The sequence below is a fragment of the Chrysochloris asiatica genome, unplaced genomic scaffold, assembly GCF_000296735.1.
Source record: "Chrysochloris asiatica unplaced genomic scaffold, ChrAsi1.0 scaffold00079, whole genome shotgun sequence".
Classification (NCBI taxonomy): Eukaryota; Metazoa; Chordata; class Mammalia; order Afrosoricida; family Chrysochloridae; genus Chrysochloris; species Chrysochloris asiatica.
In genome coordinates this window covers 10,651,292-10,666,585 of record NW_006408597.1, presented here as the reverse complement: position 1 = coordinate 10,666,585, position 15,294 = coordinate 10,651,292, and the positions used below count along the sequence as shown (strand labels likewise).

General features: G+C 48.8%; 1 protein-coding gene across 2 annotated transcripts; it reads left to right on the top strand.

Annotated features, from left to right (window-relative positions):
• Positions 1–4,790: 4,790 nt before the first annotated feature.
• ZFP36L1 (ZFP36 ring finger protein-like 1) lies at positions 4,791–10,066 on the top strand. Of its 2 annotated transcripts, XM_006865573.1 has the most exons (3): positions 4,791–4,970; positions 7,261–8,226; positions 8,913–10,066. In XM_006865573.1, exons 1-2 carry the CDS (start codon positions 4,914–4,916, stop codon positions 8,218–8,220), a joined length of 1,017 nt encoding a protein of 338 aa, XP_006865635.1. In that variant the 5' UTR covers positions 4,791–4,913; the 3' UTR covers positions 8,221–8,226; positions 8,913–10,066. The 2 variants fall into 2 exon arrangements, with proteins under 2 accessions (XP_006865635.1, XP_006865634.1); XM_006865572.1 differs by having other exon boundaries at positions 7,261–10,066.
• Positions 10,067–15,294: the final 5,228 nt, after the last annotated feature.

Here is a 15,294-nt window from a genome sequence, read left to right as displayed (position 1 = left end):
TGGGTACGAATCGGGCTGTGAACCTCAGGATCAGCAGTTCTGCTCCCGTAAAGATTTACACCCTCAGAAACCCTGTACAGGGTTGCTATGAGTTGGAACAGACTCCACGGCACATAATAGCAACAACAGGTCTTTGTTGTCCAGGGCTGGGGTGGCGGTAGGGGTGCAGGGCAAGCACAATACACATCCAATTTATAAGTTGTCAGTAAGCCTTTTAACAGGAGTGTTATGGGTCAAGCTAACCTAAAGATCAACAGTTCGAACCTACCAGTTGCTGTGTGGGACCGCTTCCATAAAGGTCTACCATCACAGGAACCCTAAGGAACAGTTCTACACTGTCCCATAGAGTCACTATGAGCCAGAATAGACTCAAGAGCAGTGGATTTGGGTTTTCCTACCAAAAAGGAGTCCCTAGGTGGTGCAAAAGGTTAATGCTAACTAAAAGATTGGAGGTTCAAGTCTACCAGTGGTGCTTCAGAGGAAACACCCAACCATCTACTTTCAAAAGATCAATAACTGAAACTCTATGGAGCACAGTTCTACTCTGTCACACTCGAGGGTCACTATTGCTGTTGTTAAGTGCCATCGAGTCGGTTCCCACTCATAGCAACCCTGTACAGGGTTTCCAAAGAACAGCTGGTGAGTTTGAACCTCCGACCTTTCGTTTCAAAGGGACCTTCTGGTCCAGTGGATTTTCCCTACAGTGCCACACCTGGACTCCATCATAGGAGTATTTTAACTCTGTGGCAACTGATTTCGATTATCCTCAGGAATCCTTTTGCAAAGTAAATATTTCCAAGAATGTTTTGTGTCCTCCTCAAAAGTGGTTTAGTTTACCTACAACAGCTATGCATTACAGAAAGCTGTGAGCCAGGCTTAAAGTTAGGCATTTTAGCCACCAATTTAAGGCAGTATTGTGGGCTGTAGGATAAGTACTGGACTGCTAACCGCAAGGTCGTACGTTCAACCCACTAGCCCCTCCTCAGAAACTAGGAGTTCTGGCAGCATAGTGGATTTATAAGCTGGGCTGCTAACCACAAGGTTAGTAGTAGTTCGATTCTACCTCAGTAGAAACAAGAAACAAGGTCGCTATGTGTCGGAACTGACTCGGTGGCACAAAACCACCACCATGAGTTGGAACCGACTTGAAAGAACCTTACAACAACGACATGACATTAGCACTATTGTAGAGATGAGGATATTGAGGCTTGAAAAGTAACTTTAAAAAAGTCACCCAATTCCAAAATCCTGAGCCACTGATTCTCAAACCTTAGTAGGTGCGAGTCATTTAGCAAGAAATTTACCAAAAAATACAGATTCCGGTCCGGCCCTAGAGCAGCGGTCCTGGGTCCAAGCCAGGGAATCTGCATTCAGAAGTACTCCTAAACCAAGTGACTCCTGGAGCCTCACCAGGTTCCACTTCCCTCTGCAATACAACGATTTCGCGGCTGTCTGGTGGTCTCAGATACCAGAGGTTGGGGCAAGGGCAGGTCCCAACCCAAAGAATTAATAAGAGGATTTTGCAAATAATCTGAAGCTGAGGTAGAATTGCAACACCTTAGCATTGGCTTTATGTATTGGCAGACCCAGAACTGCAGCCAGGGCCAAGAGGGACCCATGGAAAGGGGATGCCTCAGGGGGTGCTGGTAACAAGGTCTGGCCATCCCGGGGCCCTACGATCCAGCGCCCCATGACCTCACCTGCCTCGAGGTACGCCCAGGGTCCAGATTGGCCGGGAGTAAATCCGCAGCACCTCCCACTTCTTTCCAAGGACTCACTTTCCCCTTCACAAAATCGAACACTCCCTCCCCCAAAGTACTTGGCCCGCCCCTCCCCGCTAGCTACCCGCAGGAAGGGCCCGGAAGTCGGGCTCACAGAGCAGCAGCCCAGTCACCTCGCGGTCGGAAGCGGCAGTGCAGGAGAAGGGCAGTCGCTGGGAGCGCAGCGCGGGACTGGAACTGGAGGGCGGCGGGCCGAGGAGGCAGGGAGGGCCGCGCACGCATCCCGGCGCCCGCCTAGGTCGGATCATGGCTGCTCTCCCTGAGTACCTACGGAGCACGTCTGGGTTGGGCGACCTGCTGCAGTCCTTAGGCGTCCCTTACCCCCCTCCCACCTCCGGTCTGGCTAGACGCGACTCGCAGCCCGCGACGTGGAGGACGGGTCAGCAAAGGGTTAATGAGCCTCGCGCTCTCTCCCCTCGCTCCCTCACCCTTGAAAAGTCCCCGAAATGACGTTTCAACCCAACAATTAAAAAAAGTTTAATTATAGAGACAGGCTCTGGGAGCTGGAACAAACCCCGCCGGGCGGCGGGGCCGGTAAACAACTCCAGAGCGCGCGGGTCGGGCGGGCCACCGCCCCGGGAGCTGGGGAGGGAAGGCCCTGCAGAGAGCTGGAAAAGCGGAGGAAGTTCGTGCAAGTTCGAGGAATCGGCTTTCGCTTTGGAAAACTTAAATAAATAAATAAAAAGCCAGCCCAGGGCGCCGAGGCCGCGTGACGGTGTCTCGAACCGGTGCTGCAACCGCGGAGAGATATTGGCACCGCCCGAAGCGGGTGGGCAGCGGGTACCCGTTGCGGGGACAGGCCTCTGGTCGGGAATGCGCCCCCGCCAACTGAGGGTTTTTTTTAGGGGGATGGGTAATCAGAAACCGAAATAGCTTCACATCAGGACTTAGACTAACCTCGTGGTCTTAACGCGCACCCTGCTCTGTGTGCTGAAATCTGGAACTCATTACCTCATCACCAAGAAACTGCACGAACTTAACCCCTACCCGCCCCTTCTTGGAGCTGGAGAATGGAGCGAGCAAACACCCCTTTAAGAAAGAAGCCTCTTGACTGATAAATTAAGGTGGATGGGAGTTATTTCTCTTTCTGGCGCTTGTCGGATTTCAAGAAAAGCTGAAAAATGAGAGCAGGGGGAGGGAAGCAACAGGCGGCTGGAGAGTGGCAGAAGAGAAAGCCAGGAGCAGGGTTAAAAATGGGGGGCCATCAATTTCAGTCAGAGGAGACAAATAAAAGCAAACCAGGCTGGGGATAATGTAGCCTCCTGGTTGCAGCCAAAGTTTTGTTTTACAAAGTTGAAAACCAACCGGTTCTTCAAACAGTTGTGGTTTGGAAGGTTTTCCCGGATTTGTTTGTAGGTTGACGAATAAATAAATGCAGTAAAAATGTGTGTATGTGTCCGCGCGCGTGTAGGTGGGTGGTGAGCGTGCCACTCGAGTGTTCTGCTCCTCTCGCCTGTCTTTTCCAATGAAACGTGCTCATAATGGGGTGACCTAATTACATCGCAATGGAACCCGCTCCTAGCCACTCCGTGCGGGATTTCATAAGAGACCCAACGGCCTCCAGTGCTGGGAAGAAACGTGCGAGGGCCGAGGCGGAGATCCGGCCCGCGTGGAAATAGGAAAGAAACGCGACCCAACGATTTCCGCCTCTGTTTCCTTTCTAGCACCCAGGCGAAGGCACGAAGAGATTGGGGGAAGAGGTTTACAAATTTTTATTTGGGTACTTATTCGGCACCAAATATAATATTAAAAATATTTTTTTACATTTTAAAATGGTGTGTAAATTACCCTTGGGGGTCCACTCGGTTTACCATGTCTCCCCTCCCCCCACCCCGCCAAAACAGTGCAGCGTGACTAACCATATGTTCTATTCTCGTGGGGGGGGGGGGAGACACAATAACACAAAGGTGTCGGGGCGCTCCCTTCCTCTTCTCTATGCCTTCATTTTACCAAAGTAACTTTTTCATCGTTCAACCGTCTAGAATGCACGTGCTTGTGTGTGGGGGTGTGGTTTGAGCAGCGCGTGCAAAGTAATGCCCTCCTTTTGGGGGGTACGAGGAAGAGCCATTCATGAAGGATTCGGGGTTTTCTTTACTAAAAAAAGTTTAAGGATTAGAAGCAAGAAAGAAAATCCACTCTCAGTTCGGGTCTGTTTAAAAAAAAAAAAAAAAATCAGTCGGGGCAGTGGTGTTTGCTGCGCCCCCTTTCCAACCTTCCACACTCTAGAGTGTGCGCGAGTAGATGTCTGCGGTGCGCTAAACTTTACTAAACTTGTCCCCGCCAGGCTGGATCCTCCAGGGGATAAAGTCCCCCCACTATGCACAACCACCACTGAAATAAACATAAAACCTTAGCTTGACTAGAACGCTTTGTGTTCCCAAAGCCTGCCTCCTTTGCTGATGGGGAGTCGAGGCTGAAGAGAACTCGGGACGAGTAACTTCTGCGGGTACTTGGAGAAGTTTCTAGGGGGGCAGATCAAGATGGAAACCTCAGTCTGGGCTTTAAGAACGGGTTTCAGCTCCCTCAAGCAAAAAGAGAAAGTCAAGCCCGCCTTCCAGCTCCACAAAAAACAACATAACAACAAGAACCCCGAAGGGGGTGGAAGGAGTGATGTCACAGAGCCGCGCTCGGTGGCCCCTTCCCCCCGCACCACGCACGGCCGAAGAGAGGGGCGCTTAAAGCGCCCTGGTAACGAAGCTGGCGGACTCGAAACTTTTCCTCTTTAAGAAAAAAAAGTTGCGCGCGGCTTGGAGTGGTGGTGGGTTGTTTTTTTTTTTCCCTTTCGCCTTCTTTCCTCGTCTCCCCTCCCCCTTCTTCCTTTTGAAAGTTTTTTTTTTTTTTTTCCCCTGAGTTTGACCGCATGGCTGATTCAACCTCAGTGTCAATCAACTTTTTTTCCCCCTCCTCTTCCTCATTTAAATACGTTTAAAGCTCCTCCTCCCCAGCCCAGCAAATCTGAAACTTTATAAATTGGGCTTTGCGCGCCGCAGCCTGGGAGAGTAGAGAAAGGCGAGGGGCGCGGGGAGCAGGCGTGTGGGACTCCAAAGCGGAGAGCCGGAGGCTGCGCCTTCCCCTCACCGGGACCTTCGCGACACATCAGATCCCTCGCCCTGCCGGGTCAGAGCTCCCAGGATGACCACCACCCTCGTGTCCGCTACCATCTTCGACTTGAGTGAAGTTTTATGCAAGGTAAGGTAGGGTAGAGCGTCTGCTTTTCCCAAAGAGTACTCCCCCTCCGCCTTATAAAACAAATTCCCCAAATGTGAGATCTTGGAAAGCAGGGGTGAAGTGAGAGTTATTTTTTCCTCCCATATTTCGTTCACAGTTTGAAGGAATGTGGTCCACCCTTGCCCACCCTTTGAGTTTTGAACAGTTTCTGCGGGGGATTAAACGTGAATTTTGAGACTAGAGTAGTTTGCGTGGCGAGGCTACCCGAGGCACGCAGGAATTGAGCGAAATTTTCGGTCATTCTTTCGTATATAATTTACTGATTAAGCCGCCTTTCGTTGGTTAGTTCTGTTTCCCGGGTTGCGCCTCCGGAGAGTTTCGAGTCTAGCCAGTCACATTGCCGGCCTCTGCGGCTGGGAGGGAGGTAGGAGATCGCTTTGAGAAATGAGTCTAGGGACGACTTTTTTTTACTGGGGGATTCCCTTATCTTCCTTGGAGGGGCTGGAGAGCTGCAAGGAAGAAAAAGGCCAAGAGTTGTGATTCTAAAGGATGTTGCAAAACGAGTTTGCTGTGCCCGCCCTAACTCGGCCAGGCTTCCTCCGGTGCTGGCGGATCACTACAAACTTTGGGGAGTGAAAGTAGGGCTCGGGTTGACCCTCTTACTTGTAGTCTAAGCTCATCCATTTAAGTGGGGATGCCTTCTGGAGCTCAAGGGTCTCGCGGGGAAGGATTTTAATGAGGCCTTCTTAAACCTTGTAGCTTGCCGGCCGGTGTTGAAAGCGAGACTTAAACCTAGAGTGTTCCAGGAGGGCGGTCAAAGTGTACTTAGGAAGAGCCTGTGGATTTAGTGTCCCCTCCAACCCTCTCCCCGCAAATTGAAAGGATGACTCTGTTAGGCTGCTTTTAATTGCTAAAAGTGCGTTGCCGACTTTTAAACACGTCGAGTCCTGTTGCTCTCTTTTCCCAGCTTGCTGCCTCTATCGGCTCAGCTGCCAAGGCCCTTGGGGTTCAGGAACGCCGGAGAGCTGAAGGGCAACAACAAAAAGTTTAAATTTTCAGCTTCCCTCCATCCCTGCGCTTTCCCAAATCCCATAGCCCTCGCGGCCGCTTGAGCTTCCCAGGACTAATTCATTTTCTTCCTGGCTCTCCCCTCTTTGATCTATTTCTCTGTCTTCCCCTCCCTCCTCAGAACTTTTAAATGAACCTCATTGTTGGGATCCGGCTCTGGACTTGGTGCCTGTGGGGTGGTTGCGCGATCCCCGCAGCTGATCCTAAGGGACCAACTTTAGAATTTGCACAATGACACCCACATGGGCCGGGAGCCAGCTCTCAGGGCCTCCGCCCGCACCTTCTCCAAATCTTGGGTACAGTTTGGGCAGGTGACCAGGGTCTCATTAGAACAGAAACCTGCCTGTGGTGGCTTTACCGACACTCTCCAGCCCTCAATTCCACTATTGACTGTGGGGTGGGTGGGGGGATTTGGTGCTTTCCTTTCCCTTCCCATCTGCAGCTTTGCGTTAAAGATTAAACACTGGCGCGCTTATCCAGGCCTGCTCTTGCAGCCAGAAGACTAATTGCAAAGGAATCTTCCCAGTGGAGGGGGATGGGGTGAGGTGGGCGGGGAATGATGGAGATCATTGTGGAGGGCACCCCTTCCGGGAGCATTGAGCCTTCAGCTTTATTTTAAGGAATTGCATCCCTTTCTCCTTCAACCCCTAAAGAGAGCCTCCACTGTCTAGCTCCTGTTTCCCCTCCCCCTCCCCCTTCTAGCAAAGGCAGCCTGGAAACCTGTTGCTGAAGGAACACTTCTGAAGGAGGAAGTAGAGTCTTAGGCCAGGCCTGGGTGGGTGGGGTGTCAAGTAAGCAAGGACTGATTAAAAGAGGGTACCTGCCTCATAGTTTGGCTCTTTGAGGTTTTCTGGTTTTCATTCAGGAGGAAATCTATAGAGGTTGAGTATTACCTGGTGGTGTTCTGAAAGGTAAAGAAGCTGGAGTATTATGAAGAAAAGTGGCAGCTTTGGGATATGGGGGTGCATTTCAAGGGCCCCTGTGAGTAGAGCATGTGCATAAAAGTAATTTGTCAAACAGGTCAGGGTTTTGTTTCTTCTAGCATGGAGCCACAAGAAACCCAGATGGTGGATAGTATATGGAAGAAGGGGAGGTCACAGATGGGGGGATGGTTTCTGTGGGAGAGACTGTTCCCTAGGTACTTGAAGCTTGGGGGCATTTCTGATTGTGGAGGGGCTGCCCTTAGTGGGTAGGTGGAGAGCCTCCATCTCTAACCAACTTTCTCCTCTCTTCTTCTCTCCAGGGTAACAAGATGCTCAACTACAGCACTCCTAGTGCTGGGGGCTGCCTGCTGGATAGGAAGGCGGTGGGCACCCCTGCTGGCGGGGGCTTCCCTCGGAGGCACTCAGTCACCCTGCCCAGCTCCAAGTTCCACCAGAATCAGCTCCTCAGCAGCCTCAAGGGTGAGCCGGCCCCAGCCCTGAGCTCACGAGACAGCCGATTCCGTGACCGTTCTTTCTCGGAGGGGGGTGAGCGGCTCCTGCCCACCCAGAAGCAGCCAGGGAGCGGCCAGGTCAACTCTAGCCGCTACAAGACAGAGCTGTGCCGCCCCTTTGAGGAGAATGGGGCCTGTAAGTACGGGGACAAATGCCAGTTTGCGCACGGCATCCATGAGCTCCGCAGCCTGACCCGCCATCCCAAGTACAAGACGGAGCTGTGCCGCACCTTCCACACCATCGGCTTTTGCCCCTACGGGCCCCGCTGCCACTTCATCCACAACGCTGAGGAACGCCGCGCCCTGGCCGGGGCCCGGGACCTCTCCGCTGACCGCCCCCGCCTCCAGCATAGCTTTAGCTTTGCTGGGTTCCCCAGTGCCGCTGCCACCGCCGCTGCCACAGGGCTGCTGGACAGCCCCACGTCCATCACCCCACCCCCTATCTTGAGCACCGATGACCTCCTGGGCTCACCCACCCTGCCCGACGGCACCAATAATCCCTTCGCCTTCTCCAGCCAGGAGCTGGCGAACCTCTTTGCCCCTAGCATGGGGCTGCCTGGGGGGGGCTCCCCGACCACCTTCCTCTTCCGGCCCATGTCCGAGTCCCCTCACATGTTTGACTCTCCTCCCAGCCCTCAGGATTCTCTCTCGGACCAGGAGGGCTACCTGAGCAGCTCCAGCAGCAGCCACAGTGGCTCCGACTCCCCCACCTTGGACAACTCAAGACGCCTGCCCATTTTCAGCAGACTTTCCATCTCAGATGACTAACCCAGAGTAGGGAGGGACCCCCTTGCCTACGCCTCCCCCATCCCATCCCCCTGCCCCCCTCCCCATCCGATTCCCACATTAATAAGATTAAGCTCAACCCCTTTTCCCTTGAGCCTTGGAGTCCCCTCTTCCACCCCCTCCCTCTTTACCCCACCTAACATGAGGACAAGTCAATTTGTCAGTAGTTTCCTCTGGCTTGAAACCCCTTCCCTCCGGTTTATAGCCTACTTACCATGCATAACAGACGAGTCCCATATTTGTCAGTAGATACCTTTTGCTGGCTTAAGCCTTAAGTGCCAAATCACAAAAGAAAAAGCAGTAACAGTTTACAGAAGCAATTTAGTGCCTTGTAATCTAACTTTGTCACTGTGACTACATTTACCTCTTCAGCGCCAGAGGGCACCCGTGGGCCTCCCGGAGCCTCTGCCCATGGGGATGGGGAGGAGACCCAGAACCAGCAGCTCCCTCCACTGGCGACACAAAGGCACCTTCCCTTACTTCAGTCTCCCGCACATACTTCCTCACCCCTCTTTCCAGTGCCTGCCCCTCCCACGCCCTTGGGAAAGTTGTTGCCAGACTTGGGCTTTGTGGGGGAAGCCTGTCATGACATTCAAAAACCTTTTCTTTCCTGACCTGAAACCACCCTCCCCTACCCCCGCCCCCGTTGACACATCTTGCCTGGTTTTGTATAGGTCTGCAGGAAGGAAGGCTGAAAAAAGTGGATGAAGATTGTGACCTAAGTGGGACTTTGAGATTTATTATTATTTTTTTCCTTTTTAAAGTGGGGAGGAAGGGGAAGCTAGATGGACTATAAGAGACTTGATTTTGGTGCTAAAGTTCCCCAGTTTATATGTGACACCTTTAAAAATAACAGAAAAACGAGAGAAAAGCTAAACATGTAAGGGGTGAGCAGTTAATGGTATTCATTCCACATACAATATCTGTGTAAAACGATTTCCTGTAGAAGTAGCTTTAATGGTTTTTGCTCTAGAATACCGTAGGTCTATCCTTAGAGCACTCACGCCATGCTTTTTTCCCTGGGTTTTAAACTTCATATAACTTTCAGAAATTGGAGAGCAAAAATTTTGCTTGTCACTGCACATCAATATAAAAAAGCTTATTTAACTTATCAAAACGTATTTATTGCCAAACTATGCTTTTTTTTTTTTTTTTGTTAATTTTGTTCATATTTATCGGGATGACAAATCCATAGAATATATTCTTTTATGTTAAATTATGATCTTCATATTAATCTTAAAATTTTGTGACGTGTCTTTCCTTTTTTCCACAGTTTTAATATATTATTCTTCAACGACATTTTTTGTAACTTTACACTTTTTTTGGTTATTTTATTTTAAAAAAATGAAAAATTAATTTAAAAAAATGCAAAAAACTGTTGGATTATTTATTTTAGAAATTCCCCCCTTTTGTGTTGGACTGCAAATTGAGTGTGTTTCTCTATAGGCCTTTCACACCTAGGACTGAGAATGTATATCAAAGTTCTGTGACAGTACAGAAGGAAAAAAAAATTATGTACAACTTCTAAAAAGGGAAAAACTAAAGAAAAAGAAAAACCCTTTGACTTCCACGTGCCCATCTCAAAAAGACATTCCGACCACAGATTTGAGACTCTGGATTCTAGGTTTGGAGTTTTCCAAGGTTAATGTAAGCAGAACTGGCACACACACATTAAGATGAATGTAATTATTATTCCTCTTGCTGTTCACTACCGTCGCTTTCTGTTTCTTTTTCTTTGTGTGAATTTATTTAAAAGAAAAAAACCTTTTTGTAACGACTATTTGCAGTTTAAAAATCAATAAACCCCAAGTTTTTTCAAGAATCTGATGATGAAGCTGGTTTACTTGGCCTGTAGGTGGTATTGGGAGGAGGTGGGTCTCTGTAGAGCTTAGAAGGAGTGAGTTGGAGGTTTTTCTTTTTCTTTTTTTTTTTGCAAAGGGGACTTTGTTTTCTGATGAATTACTTCAGGCACATCTGTTTGTGTTAGTGATTGGCTGGTGTCTTGAAGGTAGTTCAAAAAGGGGAGTCAAGGCTCAGGGACTTGGTCTTCCCTGTTCAGCCTGTGGTCTTAATTCCTCTGGGTGATGTTTGTGGTGGTGGTGGTGGTGGTTATGTGCCAGAGAGTTGTTTCTGACTCTGCAGTGTTATATAGGGTTTCCGAGGCTGTGAATCTTTAAGGGAGCAGAACCACTGATAGTTTTAAACTGTTGACCTTGATATTAGCAGCCCTAGTCGCTATTGAAATGGTAAAGGGGAGATATATAGCACATGGCACACCAGTGGACCTGGAGTTGATTGACTTGTTCAGGTGTTTCCTGGCTTGTTTCCAAATTCACCTGAAGTTAACAACCTCAGTTCACCTGGGATGGGTATGTTGAAGCATTACAATCTTAGGGAGCAGACAGGGTGGTCAGGGGCTCACTCATGGGTTCAGAAAGTTCTGTATTAGCAAGATTTGGGAAAGTGGCTATTAAAACTGGCTATTGTCATCTTTCTCCTAGTTACATCCTTGATGCCATGCAGAATAGGTGGCCAGATGACCACACGAAGCAAGGCCTGTGCCCCCTGCCACGGCTGGATCTTCCTGTAGCTTTCTGAGTCTGGTTCCCTTGAATGTTTTTGGTTGGGGAGGCAGCAATATTGCATTTTAAAGCTTGGTGGCCATGTGCTTTGTGCACTCTATTGGACAGTTAAGTAAGTGGCATTTCTAACCCTCAGTAGACAGCAGGCCAGAGCTGTCCTTGAAACTAGGGGAGACCTATTATTGTGGGGTTGGGGTGGTATAGGAAGGGTAAAAGTAACCTGTCTTTGGGAGCCAGAGACATATGATCATCCTCTTTGACTAAAAGCCAAAAAGACATTTCATTTAATCACTTACTTTGAGCTCATTCCCTGCAGGCATAGATGAACACATTGCAGAAATTGAATTTTCCCATTTATTGTGATACTGTGGATTCAGAGAGGGTTAAGCACATTCACTGGCCTGTCTTGAATTCCCCTACTGGAGTCAGTTCTTTGGGTAAGATAACAGAGGTGCTTGCTAAATGCCATGGAGTTCTGACTCAGTGACCCTGTGCAGGGTTTTCGAGGAGCAACTGGTGTTTGAACCACTGACTTTGTGGTTCACAGTCCAGTGCTTATCTTACAGGGTCACACTGGAAAGCTCTAGAGAGTGAGGACTAGGCTACCAGGGCAAGGGGAGACTACGTATTACCCGTACCCAGGCCTGAAACTTTTACCACCAGCCCAGGGGCACCATAGGTAGCTCACACAGACTGGGGTTTCGACTGCAGGCTCATGCATGGTAGCCACTGAGCCTGGTGTCCTGTGGTGCTGTTGGATCAGCCCTGGACTACAGTCCACAGGAGCCCTGGTGTGGCACTGTGGGTTTATGCACTGGACCGCAAGGTCAGTTTGAACCTCAGGTTTGGCAGTTCGGGCTCACCAGCCGCTCTTTGAAAACCTTATATGGGGTGTTATGGGTCACAAACGACTTGACGGCACTTAACAATAACAACTATCCACAAGGTCTGCTGTTCGAACCCACTAGCGGCTCCTTGAAAACTCGGCACAGGATAATTATGAGTTGAAGTTCTTAAAGGTTAGGAGATGAACCCAAAGGTGCTTGGGAAAGGAAAGAGAACTCTTTCCTGGTCATTATTTTTCCAGGATATTGGAAGATGAAGTGGCTTTAGTCCTGTGCTCTAGGCAGGCCAGGACCAAGGTGTAAACCCACGGAGAGCTAGCAACAGACTCATCACTGATTTCATCTGCAACTGGGAGGGAGGAGCTCTGCAGAGAGAACTGCAGGAAAGACTTGCACAGAGAAGTCAGCAGGAAGGTGAAGCCTTTCTTTATCCATTTCCTGGGGCACAAGACCTACTTCCCACTCTGTGCCCTGGACCCTGGGCCATCTCTGGTATGGGGACCTGCAGGAGGTCTGCCAGGGCTGAGCAGGACCTTTGTAGCTGCTGGTCCTGCAGCCCACAGTAGGACCCTTGGATAAAGGACTTCCCTTGGAACAGCTCAAATGATGACTTACATTTTCTGGGCTGGAAAGATCACTCTAGGAGGATGGTTGTTGTTGTTATGTGCCCTCAAGTCAGTTCTGACCCATAGTGACCCTGTGTAGGGTTTCTAAGAAGTGACTGGTGAGCTTAAGCCGCTGACTTTGCTGTTCAAAACAATTTTGCAGTCTAGCAAATTAACCCACAGTACCAACCAGGATGGTTGGCACTTGCTTCAGTGCACTCTGTTAGAAAGGGGGAGCCTGGAAGGCCAACAGAATGTGGGCCAGATTTAAGATGTGTTTTTCAGCCAATTGGATGATGAGGTTCTGGTTACCAAATAGGCAGAGAGAGTCATGGCAGTAGGAGGTTTTTCATGGCACGGAGAAAGAGGGTGGGGAGCTCTTCGGTCTATGTTCATAGCTCAGGTCCCTCTCCCACCAGAATGTGTCTTGGGTAAATGATTCATCTTCAAATTTTTCATCTATGATGAGGATCAAGTGAACCATTAGCAATGATTGCTCTTGTAAGTGTCAGACGGTCTTCTAAGAGCATCAGTGAGTATTCCAAAAGACCCCATGAAGGCAGTGCTATAACTATCCCCATGTTACATATGAAGACATTGGGGTACAGAGTAGTGCATTAACTTGCTGAAGGTCACACAGCTAGAAACTGTGGGGATCACAATTATATATATTACAGTGCTTTCGGCTGGTATATGGAAAACACTTGGCATAATCCTTGGCACATAGTAACTACAAATGGACCAGTGTTCTCATCTGCCCTGATTTTTTTCTTTTTCCTTTTTGTGTAAGTATTAAAAAAAAGATGGCAAAACATACACCCAAACCTATATCCATTCATAATTTCTACACGAACAGTTTGATGACGTTGATGACATAGTTACATTGTGTCACTGTGTCACTGTTCTATCTCTTCCCATACTGTTCATCACTATTCATCTAGGCTTTCTGCACCTTAAACTTTTCATCTATGCTTTAGATGAACTGTGAACATTTTGCACCCATACAATTCTTTATAAGAATGCCATTCTTGAAACAAACATTATAAATTATACTAACCTGCTGTTTACTGTAACAATGGCTTCATGAGATAGTTTCTGTTCAAGGTTGGAAGATATTTTCTGGGCATTAGATTTGGGGTTTCCTCAGTCTCAATGGATCTAATAAGTCTGGTTTCCATGTGAGTCTGAAGGTCTGTTTCACTCTTTTCCTCCTTTTGATGAGGATCTATTTATTGGGTCCTTGTGCCTTTTGTGGAGATTTTTCAGGGCATGAGAGGATTAGATGACTCTGCACACACCCCCTCCACCAAGTGTCATAATCTCATGTTGTTCCACAAAGCCCTGGATTGGCGTGTTTGGAGGAGGGGGCAGGTCATCCCCTTGGACTTTTCCCTTCTTTGCCTGCCGTGGGGTAGGTTCTGTAAATCAATGACAGAGCAGAGGGTGCCTCGTGGTGGCCTGGGGGAGTTGGCCCTGAGCCTGTCTTCCCCTGGGGTCTCCCACTCCTGCCTGTAGCCAACCATTTAGTCAGGTCTAGCCGGACTGACAGGAACGCTACTTGTAATCAGAGAGAGAGGAGGCCAGGGTGTCGGCCAGGCTCCTTCCCACTTCTGCACAGATGACCTTTTGAAGCTCTTCTGTTGGCCTGCTGGGCAGCCACCAAAGACCTCACACAGTTGGGAAACCTCAGCCTTCTCTTGAGGTCGGGTCAGTCTTGGGCATCCTCTTGGTGGGTAAAGTTTGTGTTACAGAGAAACTCTCTGGCCCTCAGTGCTTTTTGGAGGCATCCCAAATGGTTACATGTGTTACTGTCGTGGGAAACAGTCTCTGAGGAGTGGTGGCTGGGGCTCCTTTCCTGCCCATGAGAGCTGGCTGCTGGTTAGTAGATGAGGGTTACATCCACCAAGTCAAGACTGTGGTTGTTTCGACATGTTGGCAAAGTCCAGGGCTCAAGGTACAGGGTGTGAATGATGACCAGACCTGAGCTATTGGTTTGCAGTCCAATGACAAGAACTATTTGCCATGGCCAACCCCGAGACAGTTTTCTCATCACCCCAGGGAAAATGAGCTCATGACCAGGGGGAGGACATTTCTTCAGTACCCCAGGGCCAGTTGATTTAGACTCATAGTGACCATCTAGGACTGGGTAGAAGTGCTCCATAGGATTTCTGAGACTGCCAACCACAGGTCAGCAACCCTGTACAAGGTGGCTATGAGTTGGAACTAACTTGATGATTACTAACAGCAGCAACAAATCTTTACAGAAGTAGATTGCCTCATCGTTCTCACACAGAGTGGCTGGTGGATTTGAACCAATGACCTTCTGGTTGTCAGTGTAATGCTTAACCCACTGTATCACCAAGGCTCCTTTTTTCCAGGGGTATAGGAGGTCCTATTGCCCATTGTAGGAAGCTGGTTTTTGAGTCAGAGGGAGCTGAGTTCAAATCCCTGCTCTAGCCTCACTTTGACCTCAGACTAAAAACTTACTAAACAACTTAGATCCCCAGTTTCAAAATGGGATGATGATAGTTACTCTTTACAATGAGTTGACAAACTAGTATAGTCACACAATGAACTACTATACAGATATGTAGAATAACTATATACAAGATAAACCCTAACTGATAGATACAATGTCACTGATGAATTACAAAAAATATAAAGTTGAGTGAAAGGCAAAATCATAAAAAAGCATATATTGTATGAGTTCATTTATATGTAGTTCATAAGCAGGAAAAACTGATCTCTGGAAGTAGATGGTTAACAGCTACAGTATGTTGTTGTTGTTAAGTGCTGTCTGACTCATAGCAACCCTGTGTAGGGTTTCCGAGGAGTGGCTGGTGAGCTTGAACTGCCAACCTTGTGGTTCAAATTGACCTTGCAGTCTAGCACCACCAGGACTCTAGATAGAATGTTGTTGTTGTTAGGTGCCATCGAGTTGGTACTGACTCATAACAACCTTATGCACAGCACAATGAAATACTGCCCAATCCTGGGCCACCCTCACTATTGTTGCCACGCTTG

Coding starts and splice junctions, on each gene's coding strand:
- ZFP36L1 (XM_006865573.1), top strand. CDS start 4,914: ATGACCACCACCCTCGTGTCCGCTACCATCTTCGACTTGAGTGAAGTT. Junction 4,971..7,260: donor TGAGTGAAGTTTTATGCAAG/GTAAGGTAGGGT, acceptor TCTTCTCTCCAG/GGTAACAAGATGCTCAACTA.